Below are 26,678 nucleotides of genomic sequence, written 5' to 3'. Positions count from 1 at the left end.
CCAACATGCACTCGAACTTACAACCTAGAGATCAACAATTGCATGCTCCACTGACTGAGCCAGCTGGCACCCCCAGAACTTTCTTTATCTTGCAAAACTGCACCCATTAAACAATAACTCCCTATTTCCCCCTCCCCACCAGCTACTGGCAACCATCATTCTACTTTTTGTCTCTATGAATTTGACTAAGTACCTCATCTGAATGGAATCATACAGTAGTTATGCTTTTAGTATTTTGTGACTGGCTTATTTCACTTAGCATAATGTCTTCAAGGTTCATTCACGTTGTAGCATGTATCAGAATTTCATTTTTTTAAAGCCGAATAATAGTCCTCTATGTATATGCCATGTTTTGTTTATCCATTCATCAGTTAATAGACATTTAGATTGCATCCATATTTGGGCTATTGTGAACAAGGTTGCTATACACATGGGTGTACAAATACCTATCTGTTTGGGGAGTCTGGCTGGCTCAGTTGGTGGAGCATGCAACTCTTGGTCTCAGGGTTGTAAGTTTGAGCCCTACATTGAATGTAGAGATTACTTAAAAATAAAATCTTAAAAAATATATATCTCTCAGTTCATGTCCCTGCTTTCAACTCCTTAGGGTATATACCCAGAAGTAGAATTGCTGGATCATATGGTAATTTTACTTTTAATTTTTTGAGGAATTGCCGTATTGTTTTCCATAGATACAGCTGCATCATTTTACATTCCCATCAGCCATGCACAAGTGTTCCAATTTCCCCACAACCTCACTGATACTTTTTATATTCTGGGTTGTTTTTTGTTTTGTTTTTTCTTTTAATAAGAACCATCTTAACAGGTGTGAAGTGGCCTTTCATTGTGGTTTTGATTTGCATTTTCTTAATGATAAGACACATTAAGCATCTTTTCATGTCCTTATTGGCCACGGGTATATCTTCATTGGAGAACTGTCTATTCAAGTCCTTTGTCCATTCTTAAAATAAGGCTGTTTTGTTTTGTTTGTTTTTGAGTTGCAGGAGTTCTTTATATATTCTGAATATTAATCCCTTATCAGATATAGAATTTGCAAATAATTTCTCCCATTCTCTGGGTTGCCTTTTCACTCTGCTGATGGTATTCTTTGATGCACAAGTTGCATCATATTCAAGAAATTATTTCCAAATCTGATGTCATGAAACTTTTCTCCTGTGTTTTCTTTTAATGTTTATTTATTTTTGAGAGAGAGAGACAGAGAGAGACAGACAGAAACAGAGTGCAAACTGGGCAGGGACAGAGTGAGACACACACACACAGAATCCCAAGCAGGCTCCAGGCTCTGAGCTGTCAGCACAGAGCCCAACACGGGGCTCAAGCCCACAAACTGTGAGATCATGACCTGAGCCGAGGTCGACGCTTAACCGACTGAGCTACCCAGGCACCCCTCTCCTATGTTTTTTTTAAGAGTTTTATAATTTTAGCTTTTTTTTTTAAATTTTTTTTTAACATTTATTTATTTTTGAGACAGAGAATCAGAGCATGAACAGGGGAGGGTCAGAGAGAGGGAGACACAGAATCCGAAGCAGGCTCCAGGCTCCAAGCTGTCAGCACTGAGCCCGACACGGGGCTCAAACTCACGGAGCGCGAGGTCATGACCTGAGCCGAAGTCGGCGGCTTAACCGACTGAGCCACCTAGGCGCCAACTATAATTTTAGCTTTTATACTCAGGTCTTTGAGTTAGTTTTTGTGGATCCTGTGAGGTAATGGTCCAACTTCATTTTTTTGCATGTAGGGTATATACTTTTATCATCCTCATTTGACAGTTTCTTAACTGAGGCAGAGATGGGTCAAGTAATTTCCCCAAAGTCACACAGCTAGTAATCCTGGTGGAACCAGGATTCAAATCCAAGCAGACTGAGCTCTTATAAGAACTAAAGCTTAAATTTTGCTGGTTTTGATTCTAGTTGTTGCACCTTTGCATTTGTGACATATGGCTGGTCAAATCTTTGATGCTAAATTGTTTGGCCAAGAATCAAGCCCTGTTACAACACTGCAACTTTGGAAAAATTCAGACGGCTTTACGATTCTCTTTTTAATGGCTTGATATCCAGGAACATATCATCACCAAAGACATATGGGAGAGAGATAGTATCATTTGCATAGAATCACAGAAATTAAACCTGCAGAGAAAACAACTGACTGAGAATGGTAGTGTTTACACAAAGCTGATTGAAGTCAGGCTGGAGGTGGAGAAGACTTCCCAGGCACAGCTGCAAGTGGCTGAACATCTCTCCCTTCCCATCCCACCCCGACTTCTACTCCAGTTGCATTTACCTGGCGTCTCCAAGGCTGGCTCCAGTCACACCTGCACAGGTGCAACAACAGTGGGTGGTCACCCTCTGTTTTAAAGTTTGGCCTTTGGGGCACCTGGATAGCTCAGTGGTTTCAGAGCCTGACTTTGACTCAGGTCATGATCTCACCAATGATGAGTTCAAGCCCCACGTCAGGCTCTGTGCTAACGGTGTGGAGCCTGCTTTGGATGCTCTGTCTCCCTCTATGTCCCCCCGCCCCCGTTCTCACTTGCTCGCTCTCTCTCTCTCTCTCTAAAACAAATAGACATTTGGGTGCCTGGGTGGCTCAGTTTGGTTAAGTGTCTGACTTCAGCTTAGGTCATGATCTCACGGTTTTTGAGTTTGAGCCCCGCGTGGGGCTCTGTGCTGACAGCTCAGAGCCTGGAGCCCGCTTCAGATTCTGTGTCTCCCTCTAACTCTGCCCCTCCCTCACTCATGCTCACACACACTCTCTCTCTCTCTCTTAAAAGTAAATAAACATTAACATTTTTTAATAAACAAACAAACAAACAAATAAATAAATAAATAAATACTTTTGAAGTTTTATTTATTTTTTAACATCTTGACTAGTTATTAACTAGTCAGTGCCTAGAACAGTACCTGACATATGGCAGATGCTCAACAAATAGTTGTCAGATGAACATATTAGTTGCCAGGGTGTGTCAGGGAGAGGCCATAGCCTGTACCCCGTAAGGGTGGGCAATCTGGTCAAGGACCAGATTAGAGTGACCACAGTGGTATCTTGGAGGAGGGGGAATTTGAGCTGAGTCTTGTGGTAAAAATAAGTGTAGAGTAACTATCCAGTTATAGGTAAGTGAAGGCATAGAGGGAAGACAGTCAGGGAAATTAGACAGGAATGGCTCTTAGCTGGAAAAAGAGGGTGGAGTCAAGTTCTACAGGGCTTTGCCTGCCAGTCCTGGGATTTCTGGACTTTTCTCTTCATCCCTCTGTCGACTTCTGCACACAAAGACTGGCCACCATCTGAGGTAAGAAAGCAGCTGGCTGTCCAGGCCTTTCTTGCTTTCCTGGGGAACCTGGAACCCTGCCACCCCATATCTGCTGAGCAGGAACACAGCCTGCAACCAGCTCCTTCCATTCTCTGCAAACCCTCACCTACCATCATTGGGTCCAGGGTGGACATGACAGCCAGTGCAGGGATGGGGACAGGTGCTGGGGTCCCCTTTTCTCCTCTGCACATGGAAGACCGGTGAGCACTGGGAACATGGCTGGCCAGAGAAAGTCCCTTATTAGAGGAAGCACTCTAGTGGAGTGTAGATAACAGGCCACTCTGCAACTAATTACTCATTTCAGAAGAAACCAGAAGCTGGAGTTGATTGGCAAAGCCAAGGCAGACCTGAAAAGTTTGAAAACATCACAGCCAGCCTCCTGCTGTCACTCATTTCCCTGTTCCAGAAATTCCCTTCCCGGCTCCCTTCTGTCTCCTTTTAGGTTTTATAGTAACTTCTGGCAGTTAGAGGTCCAGGACAATGTTGGAGAAGGAACTGAGATTATACATATGAGAGGAGGGTGGGTGCAATAAAACAAATTAATTTTTAACATGTTTTCCATTTATTAATATAATCTAACCACTGCTGATTTTTTAAAGTATATTTATTCATCTTTGAGAGCAAGTGAGCAAGTGCATGTGAGTGGGGGAGGGCCAGAGAGGGATAGGGAGAGAGAGAGAGAGAAAGCAGGCTCCACACTGCCAGCACAGAGCCCAACACAGGGCTCAATCCCACAGACCTCGAGAACATGACCTGAGCTGAAACCAAGAGTAGGACGCTTAACTGACTGAGCCTCCCAGGCACCCCTATTTTAAAAAAGGAAGAAGAAAAAAACTAGCTGTAATCTTATGCCCAACATTCTATTACCACTGTTATTAGAATCTTAATATATTTTCTTCTAGTCTTTCCACCATGATTATATACTTCTAAAATATATTTTTATAAGATTATAATTGTACTTTACATTCTCCCTTGTATCTTGATTTTTTCTACTTAACATATTGTTTCACACCTTGGACTCCCATACCAAGTACTAACCAGGCCTGACTCTGCTTAGCTTCCGAAAGCAGATGAGATCGGATGCGTTCAGGGTGGTATGGCCATAGACTCCACACCTTGGAAATGAGTGAATAGATTCAACCCTGACTTGTCTTCTTGGTAGCCCTAAGCAAGCCCTGGGCCTCTCTCACTGCATCAGTTTATCCAATAAGATGTGAAATTTACCAACCAACTTCACAGGCATGATTTGAGAAACTATTAAGAAAAACCAGAAAACTATAAAAAATTTAAAGAAACTGTACTAGACAAAATTATGACTCTCAAAGTTGTTTATGTCTTAATCCCTGGAACATATGAATATATTAGGTTAAATGACAAAAGGAAATTAAGGTTGCAGATGGAATTAAGGTTGCTAATAAAATGGTCTTAAAACAAAGATATTATCCTGGATTATCAGGGCTGGCTCAGTACGCACAAGGTGGAAGAAGGAATCAAAGGGAGAACCAGGAGAGAGCAGCATGAGAAGGACTTAGCCCAACTTTGTTAGCTTTGAAGATGGAAGAAGGGGTCACAAGCAAGGAGCCTCTAAAAACTGGAAAATGCCAAGAAACAGATTATCCACTAGAGCATCCACAGAAAATAGGGCCCTGTCAACACCTTGATGTTAGCCCAGTGAGATCTATTTTAAACTTCTGACTTCCTGAACTATAAGATCATAAATTGTTATTGTTTAAAGCCACTAAGTATATGGTAATTTGTTAAAGCAGCAATAGGAAACTAATACAGAGGCAAGATCAGCTTTCAAACTACAGGCAAAAATGTATCTAAATACCCCAAATTCCAGGACAAAGGATTTTCTAACTCTTCTTGGCAACACCCTGACCCATTTAGCAAACTTCCCAGTAAAGCTCCAGAACCAAGCTGATAACTTCAAAAATACTCATGAAAGAGAAACAATAAGGGGCTCTTGTCCAGATCAACATGTGCATCATGCCATCTACATAGGGCCCACAGACTCTCAGAGGAGGCTCAGTCTTGTGGCAGAGAGAAGTCATTTGAAGCAAAGATTTACACGGAGGAAATGAAGTTCCAATTCACCCAGAAAGATCTAATGGCTCCATATTCCAGGGCTTACCACAGTGCCTGGCACAAAGATGGTGCTCAGTAAAGACGACTACATGACCAAATGAAAAAATGGAATGAGAGAGAACTTGAATCAGTTTGCCTCAGGACTGCCTGATCCTGGGCAGGGACAAGATGGAAGGCCAGTTTGCAGCCCTGCATGAAAATCCCGACATAATCATTGCCACCCCTGGGTGCTTGGTGTATGTGGCTATGGAGATGAACCTGAAGCTGCAGAGCGTGGAGTATGCAGTGTTCGATGAGGCAGACAGGCTCTTCGAGATGGGGTTTGCCAAGCAGCGGCAGGAAATCATCCGCCGCCTTCCTGGGGGCCACCAGACGGTCCTGTTCTCGGCAGTGCTGCCCAAACTGCTGGTGGGGTTTCCCCGGGCGGGCCTCACGGAGCCCGTGCTCATCCGGCTCAGTGTGGACGCCAAATTCAACGAGCAGCTCAAGACCTCCTTCTTCCTTGTGCGCAAGGACACCAGAGCCACCGTGCTGCTCCACCTGCTGCACACAGTCGTGAAGCCCCAGGACCAGACGGTGGTGCTTGTGGCCACGAAGCACCACATGAAGTACCTCAGCGAGCTGCTGAGGACCCAGGGGGTGAGTTGTGCCCACATCTACAGTGCCCAGGACCAGACGGCCCGCAAGATCAACCTCTCCAAGCTCACCCATGGCAAGTGCTCCATCCTTATCGTGATGGACCTGGCAGCCCATGGCCTGGACATTCCGCTGCTGGACAATGTCATCGACTACAGCTTCCCTGCCAAGGGCAAGGAAGGGCATTGCCCTCCCTATAATCCTTCTCTTTCTTATCCTCTGGAAAAAGCCTCAAGATGTATGTGGGACTGAATTTTTCAGGGTCTTTTTGCACTTGAAGTACCTGCCACATAAAATGTTCAGACATCAGAGACCAGTTGATGCTTTGTGTTTGGATTCCAAACATTCGTTTAATTTACAAATTCCTAAAGAGGACAACCAATTGAGTAATTAGCCATGCTTTCTTTTCTCTGTTACTCAAATTATTTTGTTAGTTATCAATCTTATTTGTCCCTTTTTCTCCAGTGCCTGACATATTGTTTGATGCACTGTATGGGTGAATGAATGAATGAATGAATGAATGTCCTGGATACCTGTTTCTCTCTTCCCAGCAGAGATATTCCTTTATCCTATGGCCTTTGGCTTCCCAGGTCTCTCTTTAGCTGAAGAAGAGTCTCTGGTGGTCTTGAATGCTCAGCTACAGCTGTGGGCTGTCTTTCTGTGGCATTTTGATCTCCTGAATACATCAGAACTGGAGCAAACCAGAGCAAGAACCCAAATCCTAAGGCCTTCCTCTCCACATCAGGCACGTTCTATATTTCCATCACATTTTTTTTCTTTTTTCCTACTTTTTAAAATTTAAACATAAGCCTTCCTTGATAAATTTTGGCAGGATACAGCAAAGTAGCTCAGGCCACTGGCTTACTGACCTCACCTGACAAAGGTGATTACCTGATGGGTGGGGAGAAATTGACCAGGAAGTGGCATGAGGGATCTTTCTGGGCTATATTTTTGTTTTGTGTGATGGTTACAGAGGTGTATACAATTGTCAGATTTTATTAAACTGAACATTTTAGCCCTGTGCATGTTATTATATCTTAATTATGCCTGTTTTTAAAAAATTCTTTAAGAGAAGGACTCAAATCACAAACTGCTCATCAGTCAAGAATGTCATGATTGATTGGTGATGTCTACCACGGACAAGGGGGAGGAGGATAGATGTCAACACAAGTCCTCATGTTTGCTATTCTTGTGCTTAACTGATCATAGTTAGAGAGTTTCTGCATCATTTAAGTAGTTATAGTATTAACTCATCCACATTAAAGGATTATAATGAGGTGACAGTTCTCTGTAGAATATATATCCCCGGCCAAGTGTAAGATGTTCTTATTCACATTTATTCCACATGATGTCTTGCACAGTGGAACTGACTTTGGCAGGTAGGTTCCCAGAAAATTCTCCTGGGCTGAAATGAAATGCAGCAGAGCCAGATATTTTCAAAACACAAGGCTTCCCGTTAACATGAACATAGTTTGTCTGTTCCATTATTCATATTACAAACATTAAATGCTGATGCTGACTTGTTGAGCTGACTTTCCCATTGCCCTACAGGGCCACTTTTTAAGGTGCTAAAATTCTTTCCACAGGCTGAACTAAGTAATGTGTTTTCTTTTGAAGCTCTTTATTCTTTTCTGATGCTTTGTCTCAAGATGGGGTCTGGAATTTCTCATTTCTCCTTCTCCTTCCAACTGAAAATCTACAGGGGCCTTTCAGAGCTTTGCTCTGTGGGCTCTTGGTTTATGTCTGTTGGCTGAGGCATCTGTGCCTTTAGGCACCTTCCAGGAGTCTCCCAGTGTACTGATGAGGATTGTGCTAACCAGCCTGTATCACTGGGAGGCTCAGGGCTCAGCAGCCATGCTATTTCCATGGTGTCCCCACAGAGGGAGCAGGACAGAACCTGGCAACCATACCTCCACTTCCGAAGCCAACCAGAGAGCCAGGCCCAACGGCAGATGCAGCCTGGGTATTCAGCCAAGAGATACCTCCGAGGCCTCTTGCGGACATGGCCCCCTGACACAATGTACAGGCTCCAATGTGCAGGTCAGTGGGGCGGTGGGAGGACATACATCCTGAGCTGCCCTGCCTTCTGGTGTGAGAGTCTTTTTTCCATCAAGTCCTGAAACATCAGAATTTAGGTCCAATTTTGTGTTAAGGCAAAGGTGCTCAAGCTTGGGAGCTGAGAGCCTCTATCATACCTTTTACCTTTTGTCCTCCCCAACATTTGCAGAGGAACATACAGCCTGAAGTTTTGCCTTCTCTCTAGCTCCCCTTAGGACCTTCATACTGTACATCCTAAGCAGAATTTTCTTCCCAACCTTCTCTACTCAGAGACTTCAGATCCTCCAATCAATCCCTCTCTTTTACAAGATAAAGAAAAGAGGCCCAGGGGACAAAATAATTTGTCCAAAGTCATTCAGCCAAAAGCAGAGCTGGGACCAGAAGGCAGATCTCCTCATACCGCCAGCTCCACATTCACCCCAATATTCCCTAGTTCCCATTCTGAGGTGATCTCAGATCCTCCAGGAAGTAGAAATGTTAAGCTTCCTCCTCTTAAAGATGGCAGCTCTCCAGCATCATCCACTTAGGAGATGGACACCCTTCTGCTGAACAGAGACCCCAAATGCACTCTGTAAAGGCTTAAAAATGAAAACAGGAAACTACTGGGGATTCAAATTGCCAGAGATTTAGCAAATAAACAGAGACCCACACAGATAGACACACACACACAGAGTAAAACTTGCAACATTTGGTACATATTTCTGCTAAAAAAGTATTCATTGTTTATCTGAAATTCAATTTTAACTGGACATCCCATATTTTATTTGGCAAACCTACTGGGGATGAGAGGAGTGAGAAGTAGGATTTGCCAGTGCCCACTGCATGTTTGCCATTTCTTCAGCACAAACAGGACCACAAGAAGACTGACTTTCTTCTTACTTTATAGGTTTACCTTGGAAAAGGAGAGAAAACAACTATTTCCCCAATGAGTGATGACTTGAAGGAAGATGAGGTGTGGGCTTGTCCAGTAGGTTTTACCTTCATGGCAGGCCCAGCATTGCAGGCAGTTCCATTTATTTAACACTTGTGAGAAAGAGCCTCTTAACTAAAGATATGTTTATCTTTGGGTGGGGCAGAGGACAGAGCAGACCACTGCCCCAGAGCCTGGCCCCAACATCTTCAAGGACAATAACTCCTCTTAAGATAAGAAAATGTCTCCTCGAGTTGGGGGAACAATAGCAATACTGCGGTATGAGATCACTGGCCCAATGACCTTGGCTACCCCTTCCATCACATCTCAGAGCTCATTACCTTTATAATCCCAGTATGTTCTTTGGTCCCATATTTCTACCCCAATGATAACCCCTCCACACCCTTCAGACCCACATTTTCTACAAATGCCTCTCTGACAACTCTAGCCAATATTGAGCTCCTTATTTTCTGACCTTATATCACATCAACATTTGGGGCCAAACAATTGAACGCAGAAGAGCTTCATCTCTCCAACAGACTATTAGTGCCTTTAAAAGAGGCCTATGTCTGGTTCTTCTGTGTCTATCCCACTGCCTAGCAGTGGTAGCCCCCAATAAATAATTGTAGAATGACTGAATGGAGAATCATGGGGCCTACGTAGCAAGTAGGATACATCCAGTAAAAACCATTAGATTCTCCCCCTGAAGCAGGAGGAGCCTTTTACCCAAACCCAAAGAAGCAGCCATGTTTCTTCCACCAGGGAGACCCAGTTCTTGGGAATGGTGAAGTGGAAGAAACACATATGTGGCACAGGACCAGAAGCATGAAAGACACTGAACAGAGAACCCTCTATGGGTTCTATCTGATTTTTAATCCCTCCCATCTACTAACTGTCTTCTCTAATGGGCAATGTCCAAGGCCAACACTAGTGCAAGTGGGGAACTTTATAGTTATCTCCAAGACCTCTGGACCGGTGACCACTCTTTCTACCAATAACTCCTGGCCAATAACTCTTACCAATACTCTTCAGGATACATCAAGGATTCTGTGCTGCTCCAGGACAGTCAACTTAATGTACCAAAGAATCTCAGGCCACAACAGGATCTTTCAGGTGTACCCCCGAAATACCATCTCTTGCCTGTCTTCCCTTCATTTTGGATTCAACAAGGAAAATCTTTTGAACAAGGTACATGTTGATTTTATGACCAGATCTCAAATATTTGAATTTTTAACACTTTAAAATGGAGTTCACCAAAATAAGTTCTAGGGATCCTGGGTTTCATTGTATTTAGAGTCTAGACCAGCATTATCCAAACATACTTCCTGCAATGATAAATTGTTCTATAATACGTGCTATCCAATTAGCCATTAGCCACATGCAGCTATTGAACACTTGAAATGTAGGTAGTGTGACTGTGAAACTGAGGTTTAAAATTTTACCTCCTTACAACTAACTTACATCTAAACAGCCACATGTGGCTATTGACTACTGTATTAAACAGTGCAAGTCTAGACTCTAGATTTTAGATGATTTCTTAAGCCTATTCTACTCTAATATTCTTTAATTCTATGGTTTTGTGGCAATGTTATAAGAAAAAATTCAGGCTTTGGAGCAATGCTGTCCTTTCTCTTACTAAATGTAAGATCTTGAGTAAGTCACTTAACCTCTTTGAACTTCTGTTTACTCGTCTCTGTAATGAACATGATGAGACTTGCCTCATTAGTGTACAAAAAATTATTGTGAATTGTCTGTAAGTTGTTCAGTACTATGAAAATTTTACTTATCAGTAATATTCTTGGGAACTTGCAGCATTAAAAGAGCCAGAAATTGCCTTTACTAAGGAGAAATAGGAAAAGATGACTGGGTAGCACTAATGGACAAAGAATAAGGCATTGTCTAATGCCAGGGTTTTTGAGAAAAGAGAAGGTAAGAACAAGAGACTAACATCATATGAAGCTAATTTTTCTGAAATGAAGAAGTACTTTTCCAGAAATTATGGTAGTGCCTACCTGAGCCCTGTTCTTGGAAAAAGATCTGGCCAGGATAAGTAGAATATCTGGTCTATCAAATGAATGGAGAAGAATGTGGCAGGTTCTCAGAGCCTGGTGCCATTAAACATTCCTGCCATACACCACCCTTAAGACTTGACTCTGGAACCATGGAATTTTGGTCATAACCTTGTCCACATGTAGCTCATCTATAGGAAATATGCTGGTCAGGCAATTATATTTCTCTTTGTAAATTAATACACTGGTTTATAGAGTCACTCTACACTTTGCTAATGTGGGTCAACATCCAGACCAATTGATTCTGGGACACTGAAGAGATCAGGTTTCTGGGCCACCCATGTCCTGGGAATGGGTCCTTCCCCAGGTAGCACCCAATTTTGACATTGCCTTATGCACTCTGCAAAATCCTACTGTCTCCAGTTAATATCCTTAGACTTTGATGCCCTAGGGTCTATAAAAAAAATTTTTTTAACGTTTATTTATTTTTGAGACAGAGAGAGACAGAGACAGAGATGACCACACCCACCTTCACCTCATAGGGTTGGATGTTGGAGTTAAATGGCATAGAGTAGTATCTGGCACATAGTAAGTGCTCAATAAATGTTAGTTCTAGACCTCCCTGCCTTGTGTTTTCAAGCATAATTACTAACTAATTGCAATGCTCAAATGCTCAAAATCGCAAGGATCAAAAATCAATTTGTAAAGAAGTAAAAACAGCTCAGAGGCTGTAACTTGAATGCTGACTGTTTTATTGGTTTTAACTTCATCTCCCCTTGGCTTCCCTCTCTTTTCCACTTTATTTGGAAAAGTAGGAAAATCCCAGCTGCAAATCTAAGATTCTTCCAACAATGTGATATTGGTCACATCACTTATGCTCCCTGCATCCTTAGTTTGCTCATCCGTAAAATGGAGTAATGGTATTCCACCCTCTCTGTGTTGTTGTTAAAAATCACAAAAGAGGTAAAATAATAATAATAATAATAATAAGGCTCTCTAAGACCTCTAAATTGTTACCCAAATTCACATTATTTGGATAATCTGGATTCATATTTTGAGACAGAGAGACCAAGTTTTGTGGTCTTATTTCAACAACTGAAATTCCAATACCTTCCTTGCACACCTGTTTCTATTAAGCATAAGTAAATGAGCCAGAGATGATGTTTATTGAGAAAAATCTTGGTTTCCCTTGCATAGATTGAGTCATATATTCAACATCACCTAGAATACAGCCAAAGGGAAGGATGCTTCTCCATATCCCCCTACCTACAGTGCCCTCTGCCCCAGTTTAGACAGTTTACCATATAAGCGAGTGGCCACTTGGCCAGAGTTTCACTTCCCCTACTCTCAGAAATATATTTGGTTCCAGATGAATTGGACCAGGAAGAATGGACCTGAAGTCTGGCTTGGCTCCAAAGGATCATTCTAGAACACAGAAGAAGGTCTTTAGTGCCACACTCTGTATGGACTTGAGGTCCTCTTGGGGGCAGACCTAATGTGGCCCTGGCCCTCCTCAGATTGAGAGGTCCCAGGGCTCATGAGGCTTCCTTGGGCCACTAAAACCTGAGCGGACCCCTCTAAACATGAGCCTGAGTCTGCCTCTGTTGCACCAACATTCTCAGCTTTGGCTCAGACCCCAGAGAAGCTCTCAGGAGCCAATGGTCAGAGGAAGGAGAGTTGGAGGGAGGGAGTAGCCTATTGAGTGGGCATTTGTTCTTTGACCCACTGACACTAAGGATGGGAATGATGTAAGGGAATGACAAGGGTTGGGGGTAAAGAGGGAAGGTAAGGCTGGCTGGGAGCCTCCAGAAGTCTAGAGTTCCAACATATACAGGGCCCCTGAAAGGCTTCCAGAGCCCCTGGTTGAAAGTCAGCCCCACATTGTTCTATGCAGAGGCATGCCAAGAGTAGAGGTGTTGCTAAAACGGCTCCAACAAGGAAGGTTTGCCAGATCGTTTCAGCAATAAATCTACCTTGAGTAAGTGATGAAAATAGCTGCAGGACCCTTTACCCCATCGATGAAAGATTTGTTAACTATGCTGGAGTCATCTGTTGACTCAGATCCTTCCTGAGGGTTGCACAGACAGGGTAAGTTCAGAGAGCTGAGCAGCCGTCCATCACAGTGCATTCAGCAAAGCTTTTCCACAAGTAAACAACCAGCAGACAGCCCAGGAAATCAAGTGCTTCAGACTGAACATCTCAATGACAACAGAGCAGGACTGCTGGTCAGCCCACCATAATCACACCACTGTTACCCTCCAGTCCCTCACAGTTTGCAAAGGGCCAGCATGTTCATTCTTTGAGTGCCAGACAACTTTGTAAGGAAGCAAAGGCAAAAGAAATCAGTATCCCCATTTTACAGAGGAGGAAACTGAGTCCAAGAAATGAAGACTCAATCCTGAGCCTCCTGGATCCCAGTGAAGTTCTGTTCTATAGACCTGGCTATAAGCCAACCTCCATATAAGCACAAGCAGAAATGCAGAAACAAGAAAGGAAGGGGAACAAAGACCTTGATCAACACTTTTGCTCAGAGGAGCAAGAAGGGAGGCAGTTTGGAAGCAGCTAACAGTACCATGCCCATCTCTGGCTTTACACAGCTGATGCACTGTTCACCTTTGCAGGTCAGCAGGGCCTGGATGAAGGGGAAGCTGGGACTGGTGGACGCATGGACGAGGGCTGTGTAGCCAAGAATCACAGCCAGGGGATTCACTTGCTGCCACTCAGGAAGCAGCCATGCCAGGAAGATGAAACCCAGGCAGAGGTACCATTTCTAATAGGCTCCCCTGTGTCATTGTTCTTCTTGACTCCAGAGGGGATACTCCCTCCCTTCACCATCCAGAGAAGGGAAGAGTACTTCGAGCCTATTGACTACGGTTTTCCAAAGGATCACATGTGGAACACTGCCAGCTGCTCAATGAAAAAAAGAATTTTGTGGGCATATACATTTGGGAAACGCTGCATACCATATCCTCCTCCCAGAGAGTCACAGGACACATTTGAATATAAACCATTTGGGGAAGTTCTATAGGTGAAGTAGCTGGTTTAACTTTAACACATGGTTTTCCAAATTTCTTTAACCACAGAGTCTCCCTACACTCTTTGCCCCATCTAGGCAACTGGAGTCTTCTAGACAAGAGCTCTTGGCCTTGCAGTTGGAAAAGCCTTGGTTTGAATCCCGGATATGACTAGTTGTGGTGAGCCTGATAAAGAAACGTAACTGACTGAGCCTGAATTACTTATTTTGTAAAATGGAGCTGTTATCATACATACTCACTAGCTACCATGAGGATTAAATCCCTTAAAATGTAAAAATGCTTTCTAAACTCTAAGGTGTGTGTGTGTGTGTGTGTGTGTGTGTGTGTGCGCGCGCGCGTGTAAGATGACAGTGGTTCAGAGCAATATAGACAACACATGCTCCTATCTTCAAGCTCAGTTGACTTACAAGAAGGTCACTGTGAGCTGGAAAGGGGGAGAAGAGAGGTGCCACATGGCAGAAGGGCAAAGGGAGAGACCTTTTACAATGCATAGAGATAAGGATCATAGAGCTTCTGTTTTTTAAATTTTTTTTCAGGAAAGCACTATATGAAAGAAAAAGAAAGTACTATATGTCAGGCATGGTTAAAGGTCATTCCTCCTCTATGAATAGTAAAATGTTTTATTATAACAAACAACATTAGAGATCTTGCTATTACAACCATGTTTTTCTTCCTAGGCTGCAAAGGAGATTTCTTCCTTGGAACTACAGTCTAGCGCAAGGTCTGACTGTTAAAGGAACCTGCTCTATTCCTTTACAAAGCCTGTTTACAGGAATGTGTATCTGTCATTCCCCAGGACACATCAATAGAGAATCACCCTCGTATACACACTTCAAAGGAGAGCCACAATGAAAAAATACAGCAAACCTCCAGAAGGGCCTTTGGGCATGCCTGCATCGATCATTCTTGGCTCCTGAGTGACAAATCCCACATTACATTCTATGGAGGGGCCTTCCCCAATAGAAAGGCAGATCTCAGCGGTAAGAAGCCAAACATCTTGCTTGTTAATATGGGTAACCCTAATCATGCAGAGTTCATTTAAGAACACTGAGGCATGCTGAGCATCACTTCCTCATGTCTTTTATCTTAGAAAGTAACAAAGTCCAGTCGAAGGTGGCAACAAGACTGACAACCCCCTTTTTTGCCTAGTACTCAAGCGCACGCATACTGCAATTAGACCGCCTGGGTTTAACCCCACTTTCCAGTTGTGATCTTAGGCAAGTTATTTGATCTTGCTGAGGCTCAGTTTCCTCACCTGTAGATTGGGGATAAGAATAATCCCTTCATAAGACTATTGTGGGGATTAAGTGAGTTATTGCACATAAAATACTTTGTATAATTCTTTTCCTATATTTAGTACTTAGTATGTGTTAACTGCTACTATTATTATCATTCTCTCCATCACCTGACTTGCCAGCAAGAACCCAACCCAGGTAATGAGATTAGGACTCCCTGAACCTGCCTCAGCCAAAGCCATGGCTGTCTCAGTGCCTGTCCTTGCCTCTATTCCTATTAACCCCAAAGTGATAGAAGTTGAAAGTCAACTGTCTGTCCACATACTTGCAACTAATAAGTTCTCATTCCCATCCTATTTCTACAGACAGACAAGAGAATATAAAACTCCACAAGGGCAGAAGCAGTCACTTGTTACAGGAGCCTCCTGCTGAAAGATGCCTTTTCCCTCCTATAGCACCTGCCACTGGCTCAGAGAAAAACACAGCTGGGGAAGTGAAGAAGAAAAAGGTTGTGTGTATGTGTGTGTGTGTGCATGTGCACATGTGCATGCATGCTTGCTCTTAAAAGATTAATCTCAATCTAGCAATGAGACAACTAAAAGGGATGTCTCAGAGAACTGGCCCTACTTGCTATTGAGCTCATCATGTGCAGCTAGAATAAAGCTGTAGTAATTTACTAAATGTTGAAGATGGTGCACTACAAGGAGTTTCAGCTGCCCCAGTTCTACCTTAAAGCATATGATATTACCGCACTCTGGTGGCAACAGAGTCCTTTGTGCTATTAAGGGGTTGGGGGTTATCTGTAAATTTGTAAGGACGGAATTTGAGCTTATAAGCAGTTGACCCATTTCAAACTCAAAATGCTAGAGATCTTGAATTTAGCAATGGATTTGCTTGAGGATCTGTCACCTTTGAAAATGTACAGTAAATTTGGCAAGTTTATCAACCTTTTCAAAAGTCAAGTACACCATTTGCCCCGAGAATGTTCCTAGCTGTCTCTGGCATCATCCTGCCTTGCAATTCTATGTGGGTCTTCCATGGTTTGGAGGTACCTGTGCTGAGCAGGAACAAGTGGGGACTCTGGAATGCTCTGCCTGTAGCAGTTGCATGAACTCAAGCCCTCTGAGCTGCAGTGACCTCATCTGTGCACACAGATAATAATGCCCACCTCACAGGGCTGATGGAAGGATGAAATGAGTTGATGCATTTTTGTGAAAGTATCTTGTCTTGGATTGGGAACTATAGCAATGTTAGTTCATTGTGGGGACTCATGTCCTCTGAAGTGACACTTGAGGAGCCATGGGCATTCCAGGTGGTCTTGGTGTCGATGAGGGAGGTTATTTTCAGTCTGTTCAGGATTTACTCAGATTTCCTGTATCTAACCTGATCTAAACCTTCCCATCCATACCAGAAAGGCCTCTGTCTTCCCCAGTTCCTTTTGAACCAGGGTAAACAGTAGGCCTGATCTGCCAGAGTCACTGCATGCCTAAGGAAAGCCCTTGATTTCATACCCCAGGTCAGCCCAGAACCAAGGCAGGCTCAGAAGACAGGAGTCCTTTCCTTCAACCCTTGTATATGGTTTAGCAGAGGAAGGCAGTATTTTCCACTATATTAAAACTCTATATAAAGTTTTAATTGGAATAAAGAAATTAAGGCTTGGCTTGTCAGCATACCTCACACAAATCATTTGGATTTCCACATAGATTTCTCAATGCAAACCTTGTCAAACAAAATGCACAAGGTCAGTATTCAGAAAAGGGCAGTTGGTGGGCAGCTGGCACCTAGACAGTTAAGGTCTCTAGGAACATAAAGATCCTATGTGCATACACTTGGTTAATCATTTTCTTAATGTCTCAAAATTTTAAATATCATCCTGCATATACTTGGTTGAATTTCCTTCCTCATCCAACTCTAAACATGTAGGGTGTTTGCATGTGTTTCTGATCATTGTTTTCTCTTTGAACACACACACAAAATGAAAAACAGTTTTCTTTTTCCTCCTGTGAAATTGAACTCCTTGAAACCCAGAACACGTATACATTTCACAGAGCCAAATTCATATGTTAAAAGCTGCAAACTAAAAGGAGGAATTTTCAGCAACTTTTTAAAAAAATTGTTAAATGTTTATTTATTTTTGAGAGAGAGAGAGACAGACAGACAGAGTGTGAATGGAGGAGGGGCAGAGAGATGGAGACACAGAATTCAAAGGAGGCTCCAGGCTCCAAGCTGTCAGCACAGAGCCCACCACAGGGCTCGAACTCATGAACTGTGAGATCATGACCTGAGCTGAAGTCAGACACAACTGACTGAACTACCCAGGCTCCCCTCAGTAACTTTTGAGTAACTGGAAAGAGGAGACCCTAAGTACTACTACCCTCAATGTCTCATTCTCTCTCTCTCCCTGTCTCTCTTTCTCTCTGAACACACACACACACACACACACACACACACACACACACACACGTTGGGGTTTTTTGGACACAAAAAATTGGGCTAAAGTTGCCACTGATTCTGTCACATGGTGATTCATTTTCAGCTATGTTTCTATTGCAGAAATGTGAAGATACCTAGATATTCTTCAAGTGGCAAGACTATACCTAATGAGAGAAGAGCCTACTCTCAAAGAAATATCCCATGAAAAATTCTAATCCCAAACATTATTGTAACTATGTGTAATTAGCTCATTCTATACTCACAGGTAGCAAGTATGATTACTCCCATTTTACAGAAAAAGAAATTGAGGCTTAAAGAGTTTACATAAAGTAAGCAAATACAAATGCATATTCCTACTTTCTGCTCTTTGTAACCTAAAATGTTGCACAGTCAGTGTTCTGTGCCTTGCTTTTTTCCCTTAGCAACACACACAGGGATTCCTCACTTTCCATACACAGAAATCTCAGCTATATCATTCCAACCCGGCTTAGTTTCCTCGGCTGCAAGACAAAGAAAGACTACATTTTGTCTTGAAGGCTGTCGAATTTATCATGTTTATACATCTCAGAGGAATCAAAGGATGGATTAAGGGAGGGGCATTTCCCAGTTCCCAAGAAGCAAAGCGGCACCACTCTGATCATACAGCCAGCTCCCCGGTTAGTTGGTTGGTCGGCTTTACTTCTCAGCCATGGGTACTGAAGCTACATCACACCCATCAGCACCTGGTGCTAGAGATACAAGAAGATACAGTGTTGTTTGTCCTCTGCAAGCAGCAGTTTTTAAATACCTGCCATGTTGGGTTTCGTTTTGTTTTCAAATTTTCTCCAGGTGCCAAAGGCTTTGAAACTACCTCCCATCTCAGAAGAACCACCCAGAGTCCTGAACCCCCTGAGGAGTCCATTTAAAGCCAATGAACCTCCAGCAGAACTCTTTATCTTCCCAGTGGAAATTCATTTCCACACCCAACATCCCTCAAAAGAAAAGTCACACAGAAGAGGTAGATCACCTGTGTTTAGGTGTTCCTGAGGGAACTCAGGCAGGCACTTGGATGTGGGTCTCCCTAATGTAAATGTCTCCTAAATCATGGTTTACCCTCCTCAGAGTCATCATCTTCAGAGAACATTTTTTAAAGGAAGAAAAAGGGTAAAATCTAGAAGTCGATGCCTTCTGGTCATATTCACATGTCCCCATATGGTAGTAAAGATGGCCTCCTGCATGGGTTGGTTTTTTTTCTTTTTTTTAAGTTTATTTTTTTGAGAGAGAGAAAGAGAGTGAGAGAGTGCACACAAGGGGGAAGGGTCAGAGAGAGAGAGAGACAGAATCCCAAGCAGACACTGCACACTGTCAGCACGGAGCCAGACATGGGGCTCAAAACCACAAACCGCGATATTGTGACCTGAGCCAAAATCAAGAGTTGGATGCTTAACCAACTAAACCCTGGCCTCCTGCATTTTCATGCTAATCTCTTATCTGTTAACCCCACTAGAAAGGATATGCCCCTTAAAAGCTCTTGCAAAAGTACCAGAATTGCCTCTAATTGGCCAGGCTTGCGTTGCATGCCCAACCTAGACCCAATCATTGCAGCTAAGACAATGAAGTGTGTTCATTAGCCGGTCACACGCCCATCCCCAGAGTCAGGGAATGGACACAGCTCCACCCAAACCACATAGTGTGAGCAGGGGAGAGATGGGTCCCCAAAAAGAAGAGACAGTTGGCAAAAACCACAGACATCTACAAAACTTGGCTTTCTCCTTGTCTCCTAGGTGCTCCACACCCTGAGTCAGGACGAGAAACAGAAGAAAAGGTCAGGGCTTTACGGAAACCTCCCATGAAGCATGCATCCCTAGAAAAGCCAAGGGAGTTAACAGTGCATCTCCCAGTGGACACGGGCAGGGACATGCTCTCACCTCAAGGTAGCTATTCATTCCCTCCAGTATCCCACAGGACTCTCACCCCGAAAGGAAGCAAGGCAAGACACACAAGGAACCTCAGCCATGAAGAAGGAGGCTGGAAGGGAAGCTAGTTGCTCCCCTGCCACTCGAAAATGTCTTAGTTCAGGCAGCAGCTGTCTTCACCAAAGTGCTATCATAAGACCAACTTAGTGTCTAGTTCATGCAACTTACTCACTGAATCATCCCCCTACTAACAGTTTCTGGTTGCAGATGTAAAACAGCACCAGACTTACTAAAACTTTGCTGCATGCTTTATAGTTTATCTTATGTTTTTAGCCAATGAAATTCCATTTCTAATCAATTTAAGAATATTTATTTATTCATTAAAAGTCATAATATCAATAAAAGACTTCAATTTTTCAAGACATCACATGGACATTTGAAACTATACATATGAGTATACCTAAGGGAATCTTTTATGTGTTGATAGGTTGGAAGTAATGGGTCATATTTGGAAAGCCCCTCATTTTCACAAAACTGAACGTCCTTTCCAATGGGCAAGATGACTGTATGATAAATGTTGAGTGGTCTCTGACGAGTGCTAATGAAAAGTAAAAGGATGAGCACTCATATTTATGGAGTTCTTCCTCTGTGCCAGTTACCATCCTTAGTTTATCTCATTTACTCCTCACAACAACCTTACCCTCATTTCAGAGATCAGAAAACTGAAGGCCTGAGAGATAAGTAACTTGTTTGAGGTCACACAATTACAAGTGGCCTAGCTGGGATAGGAGCTCAGGCCTTCTGATGCCAGAATCTGTCTTCCTACCCATTACACTGTCTTTCAGAATAAACAATACAATGAGCAGGTCAGAACATTCTTGAGATGTTTCAATATTGAAAGCTTCCTTTGATTATTGGGGAAAGAGCTCATTTACTCTATCTCTTAAGTGAGAGTTAATCATCCTAAAGATTCTGAAGTTTCCTTAAAAAAAAAAATCTAGATGTGGGCAAGGGTTGTTCTGTGTGCAAACAGGTAGGAAAGCAGCTTTCCACCTGTGGGTCACAACGTCAGGTGCACAGTCTGAGCCACTGAGATCAGTGGCAATATTGGTAAATTTCATCTTTGATATTGCTCACCTCACACTGCTCTCCACTTGTTTTGAGCTGCCATGTTCACCAGGTATCTAGAGCTTGTGCATCGTCTGCCGCCCTGCCAGAGGGAACCTGGTCTGAGAAGTCCCTGATACGTTGGTGTGAGTTAGTTCAGTATGTGACCCAACCTAGTGGTAGAAGCATAAAGAAGAGTCTAAAAAGGCAAGATTTCCATGACAATCTTTTTTACAAGGTTCCTAGGACAAGGGTGTTTAAAGCTGCTAAGCAGAACTGCCCCATTGCTAGAGGTTGCACATACCCATTTACTTGCTTAGCCCTGGATAATCTCACCTCTAGTATCATAAAAATAAAACAAGATTTTATATATGCATATACACCATATATATTTTTTTGATGAACCACCTGAGATTAAATTGCAGACTTTGTATATTTCTTCCTTAGCAGCACATATTTCCTGAGAGCAATGAGTTTCTCATTCATAGACACAATGTAATTACCACACTCAAGAAAATTAACATTGATGCAATATTATTTTTTTTGTTTTAATTTTTTTTTTTTAATGTTTACTCACCTTTGAGAGAGAGAGACAGACAGAGCACAAGCAGGGGAGGGGCAGAGAGACAGGGAGACACAGAATCAGAAGCAGGCTCCAGGCTCTGAGCTGTCAGCCCAGAGCCTGACACAGGGCTCGAACCCACAATCCATGAGATCATGACCTGAGCCGAAGTCAGGCTCTCAACTGACTGAGCCACCCAGGTGCCCCGCAACATTACTTTCTAATACATAGTCCATATTCAAATTTTCCTAATTATACCAGTAATGTTCCTTATAGTTTTTCCCCCCCCAAGCAATCCAGGACTCTACTCAGGATCATGTATTGTATTTAATTGTCCCATGTCTTTAGAATCTTGTTCTTCATGACATTTGACATTTTTGAAGAGGATAGACTAGTTGTTTTTCAGATTGCTCTCAATTTTGATTTGTCTGTTTCCTTGTGATTAGATTCAGATGCAACATTTTTGGCAAGAAGAGTATGTAAGTGACAATACATCCTTCCCAGCAATCACATCAAAAGACACAAAATATCCCTTCATATTTATTTCATTTGTTATAATTTGTTTTATTATAGGGGATGTTAAATTTCATTATTTAGTTAAAGGTGGTGTCTACTAGATTTCTCCATTGTAAAGATACATTTTCCCTTTGTAATAAATAAGTAGCCTATGATACTTTGAAATTGTGTGTGAAGCCAGCTTTGAAACACAACAGCAACAGTGTTAAACGTGAAATAAAGACCACTCTCTGAGATTAAGACAAGGTCTCAATCACTTAGATTACTGGGTTTCACCCTTCCTAGAATAGTCCCTACTGATTTTGAAAAAGAGCTGGAGGAAGAGAACAGAAGTGAAGGGAATGATGTGCTTTGTGTAGCATTATCATCAATCCCATTACCCTCTATCATCTGGAAGGTGTTACTTTGTACTTTATAACCTTGAGGAACCAAGTGATCATTGGTTCTGCGTAGAAAAATTGCTTTGTGGTTGAAACTCTGTAATCAACAATCCCATGAGCCCCAAGATGGGGGCTTTCTAATTTGAGATTTTGGTCTAGAAGGTTCTCATAGCCTCTCTAGCCTTTTTTCTATCTCAGGAGCCTGTGAACAAGATGAGAACAATAACCACTGCTCGGGTCCTCCCAGTGCTTACAGGCTCCCCAACTGAAGGGCCACTGTTCTAGCTAGCCACTTTGGCCATGGGAGACACCTGGCCTCCACTCCTTAGCAGGGCTAGAAAAGAGGGACAAACTTAAGAACAACTGGAATAAACCAACCTAAGCACAAGGAGCTATCAACCAAGTCAAAAAAAAAGGTTCTTTCTCCTTCTTGCCGATTCAGAAATTCTCACTTGTGCTTTTTCTCCTTTTGCTCTGGAAGGTGATGATGCCCCACCCCAAAATATGACCCCACCAATGTCCCTGATTAAAGGAATAAAAAGTCCAGAGAGCCAGAGGGGCCGGGACAGCCCCAGGACATCAGGCTGCAACAGCTCCACAGGCCCCATGGACGTGAGAAGGGCCAAGGGGACACTCCCAGCAGAAGGACAAGGTAATCACTTCTGGGGTATACAGATGCTCCCCACCCCCACCCCCACCCAGCTTGTCTGTGGCTCTTGGCTCATTTAAATCATCTGCCAGGGCCACACAGCAGCTGTGATGTAAGCTGTTTGAAAGCCACCCCATTGAAAAGAGGAAATGAGCAGTGTTTCCAACAATGTCTGGGATTAATGTTCACCATGCATATTCCTAAAGAGTCAGTACATGTTTTAAGGGTTTGCTGCACCAACATGCACTGCCAAGCTGTTCTGTGCTCTCCTCACTTCTGGCAGCAGTATGTAATGACACAGCTCCCTGTGCTCATCAGGGAGACACGCTACTGGATTTACCAGGATATTCAACACCCTCCCTGGGGCAAGGGAGCCTGGTGACATGACCCTGCCAACAGGAAGAGTCCCCTGAGAGAAGCTGCCCTCCAGCCTGAGGCCTGTTCACAGAGAAAGAAGGACCCTGGGTTTCTACTGAAGGGTGAGGCAGAGCAAATCCACATCCTCTATGACTTAGGCCCACTTAAAGTTCTTATCCTTAAGGGCTGACAGTCTAGGAGGAGACTAAGATGCTTATACAAGAGCAATAATGCAGAGACAGTGCAGCAATAGCTTCCACGGGGGGCTTTGATCTAAAAGCAGCTCATAAAGCAAAAATTGCCTAGAGTCCAAATTACCCGAGAGTCCCTTAGGGAGGTGCCATGCTGGACACTTTCTAGACCATTTTCTAGAAAGTGCAGCCCAGCCAGCTATTCCTCCTTCATGGGAGTGTTGGGCTGCTTTCTCTGGCTGAGCCCCAGATGAAGGAGATCAGTGTGTGTTTGGGTGCCAGACAATGTGAAGAAAGTATCTCTGTTAACAGCAGAATCACACTCAGGGCTGCAAGAAACTCACTCTCTGAGAGGCAGATGGGAACTGAGAACCACAAAGACAGCAAGTATGGCATCTTTCATTTTCATCTCACGCCACTCAGGGACAGGATGCCTCACTGTTTAAGTCTCTGACTCCCTCCCTCCTTCCCCCAAGCATGTATAGTTGAAACCTTGTAAGCATAAATTAAATACATAGATCAGTAACTCCTTTATGTGTTTGCAGCTTCCCTAACCCTGCAATGGTCAAAATCAAACTCCTCTCTTTCGCTACCTCTCTATCTCTTTCTCCAAAGATGTCATTTTCACTTATAAACTATTTCTGTAAGGAATCTTTCTCCTACAACACTCTCCCCTTTTATACTTGCATGGCAGTGATCCTCTATTAAATTTGATACAAATGAACCAAACTTTGGGTACAGTCATGTCAGTAACAAGGGTGTTACTAGGGTGTTACTAGGAGGTTGCATAGCCCAAGACAAATCACAGCAAACACACACACACACACACACACACACACACACACACACACACACCACACACTTACTTGGACATTTTTATAAAGGGAGTATCTGATTAGAATGGGGGCGCCTGGGTGGCTCAGTTGGTTGGGTGTCAGATTTCAGTTCAGATCAGGATCTCACAGTTTATGAGTTCAAGCCCAGCATCGGGCTCTGTGTTGACAGCTCACAGCCTGGAGTCTGCTTTGGATTCTGTGTCTCCCTCTCTCTCTGCCCCTCCCCTGCTCATTCTCTGTCTCTCCCTCCCTCTCAAAAACAAATAAACACTAAAAAAAAAAAAAAAAAGAAAAAATGAATACCAGGGCCATGACTATGATAAGAATGCAGCCTAAAGCCCCAAGTGTGTTGGCTAAGTGTGTGTAAATGAATGTGTATATGAGAGGTATGAGGGTATGTGTATGCTTATATGCCTACATGAGTGCTTGTGTGTATATATGTGTGTGTGTGATTATGCAGGCATGCATGCCTGAGGACAAGTGTGCATGTATTGATGTGTGTCCTTGTTCATGCACGGTACATGTGTACATGCGTGCACACATGCATGTGTGGTTGTGCATGCATATGTGTGCACACTTGCTTTGCATATATATGTGTGTGCACACCTGTAATCAGATGTGTGCACATCTGTAAATGTGTGTGTTTCTGTGTGTGCATCTTATGCCTGTGTGTGTGTATGTGTGTGTCCTTGTAAGCATCCACTGTGGCCAGTGGCCGGCTCTCCTCCTGACCCCTATGCCACAGTGATAGGGAAGGGAAGGTTATAGAAACACCTTCAACTCTTCTAAGCAACAGAGGGAAATACAGCTTCCTTCTTCTCAGTGGCCTGAGGACCTGGAGTCACTGAGCAGTCCCAGCATTGATCCATAGGGTAGGCTGTACTGCAGAGCCCGGCAGAGAGACATGTGATGGAAAAGGGAAGCAGAGGCTGAAATCACATAGCCCTGTGCCCAGGGGCTGGGCTACACACCACCCTAGCCTTGCCAATATAGGGCTGCTTGAGTCCAGAGAGACCCCTTTGCCAGAGTCTCACAAAGGCATGACATAGGCTAGTGGCAGTCCCACACTGACCTCCAGAGAGCAGGACGTAAATGCTGGCCCTGCTCTGCCAAATCCCAGGAGTAGGGCTGACCCTGCACTCTGGCAAGCACCTGAGCACACTAGCATCTGCCTGCTGGGGATTCGGGGAGCACAGTCCAGGTGAAGCCTGCCTCCCCTGCACTGGGGCTAACATTGTCCATGCTTGTGTTTATTTTCAAGAAGATTCCAAAGACCCCACACCGGGACACTTCTTGCTGGGTCCAGATGGAGAAAACATCTGCCTATCCCTCCCCAGGCCTACTGAAACCGAGGAGCCTCTTTCAAGTAAAGGTAAGATGCTACACCGCAGGCCAGCCTCACTTTTGTATGGAAAGATTTTACCTGTAGCTTCCAAAACTTCCCAGCAGCAGAGACATCGTTAAAAACAGATGCAAGTCAGCCAGTTTCTCCCCTCTCACTGACACAGAGGTGCTTCTGTAGCTCAGACACAATAACCCAATGTTTGCATGACAAGTTTACTCTTGCTGGAGCATCTGGAGAGGGAAGTTCCTGTGGAATGGCTTGGAGGAGGTCTAATGTGCTGTGTTGATGCCTTGATGAGAATGATAAAGCCCTTTTGGTAATTGCCCAAACTAAACACTGCCTTTTCTCTTCTTTCCAGCCACCTTCCAGAGGTGGAGATGGTTAATTGGTAATCCAATCAGGTATCCTTGTTATGTGCGTTGGTTCATTGCTGCAAATCATTTGGCTTCTGACAGATATCAAAGCAGTTTCCAAAAACTCTCTGGCACATTACCTTTTTGGAGAAGAGATGCTGGCTCTGGGCAATAGCCATTTTGCAAAGGGAAAAAAAAAAATGAAGTCAGAGGGTGATGAGTATCAACCACCCAGGAACCATCATGATGTGTATGTGTGAGACGTATGCCCAGCAGGCCTCTTGATGAGGGAGATTAAAATCTGTACTCATTTGGTGAGTTATGTCACCACTGGCTTAATAAAAAGAGCATGGATTCAAAGCCAGGAGATTTGAGTAGCCCTGGCTTGTCCTCTGCCTCCATCTACATGTCAGATGACTTTGGGTCAGTCCCTCCCAGTGTTCAAGGTCCCTCATCCAAAATGAGAAGATCAACTCCTCTACCTCCAGCAGCTAGGAAGTTTCTTGACTATTGCTGCAGTTTACATATTGCATCTATTGCTTGGAAATAGATGATTAGTACATGGGTTTCCAGAAACTAGAATGCATTCAATTCCAAATTCAGTGTTAAAGAACTTTCATCACCACTTGGGTTATTGCATGATATAAGTATAAAAATAACTTGGATCTGTATTGGCAGAAGCAGAATTTGGACAGGTGGAGGCCACTGTCAGTGTGACACAGCTGGTACAACAACTGGAGAGCAAATATGATTCTGTTCAC

General features: G+C 43.4%; 1 protein-coding gene across 2 annotated transcripts in view; it reads left to right on the top strand.

Moving 5' to 3' along the window:
• The window catches only part of KIAA2012 (KIAA2012 ortholog), a 108,082-nt gene that overhangs the window by 9,790 nt on the left and 71,614 nt on the right, over positions 1 to 26,678 (top strand). For both annotated transcript variants that reach the window (XM_060622975.3, XM_060622976.3), the window contains exons 3-11: positions 7,927 to 8,086; positions 10,047 to 10,202; positions 13,645 to 13,784; positions 14,855 to 15,038; positions 15,659 to 15,801; positions 18,555 to 18,723; positions 19,490 to 19,639; positions 22,668 to 22,838; positions 25,481 to 25,591. In XM_060622975.3, the coding sequence (XP_060478958.3) occupies positions 7,927 to 8,086; positions 10,047 to 10,202; positions 13,645 to 13,784; positions 14,855 to 15,038; positions 15,659 to 15,801; positions 18,555 to 18,723; positions 19,490 to 19,639; positions 22,668 to 22,838; positions 25,481 to 25,591 (1,384 nt within the window). The remainder of the gene's footprint in view (positions 1 to 7,926; positions 8,087 to 10,046; positions 10,203 to 13,644; positions 13,785 to 14,854; positions 15,039 to 15,658; positions 15,802 to 18,554; positions 18,724 to 19,489; positions 19,640 to 22,667; positions 22,839 to 25,480; positions 25,592 to 26,678) is intronic.

The sequence above is a fragment of the Panthera onca genome, chromosome C1, assembly GCF_046562875.1.
Source record: "Panthera onca isolate mPanOnc1 chromosome C1, mPanOnc1 haplotype 2, whole genome shotgun sequence".
Classification (NCBI taxonomy): domain Eukaryota; kingdom Metazoa; phylum Chordata; class Mammalia; order Carnivora; family Felidae; genus Panthera; species Panthera onca.
This window is presented reverse-complemented; position numbering and strand designations above follow the sequence as displayed.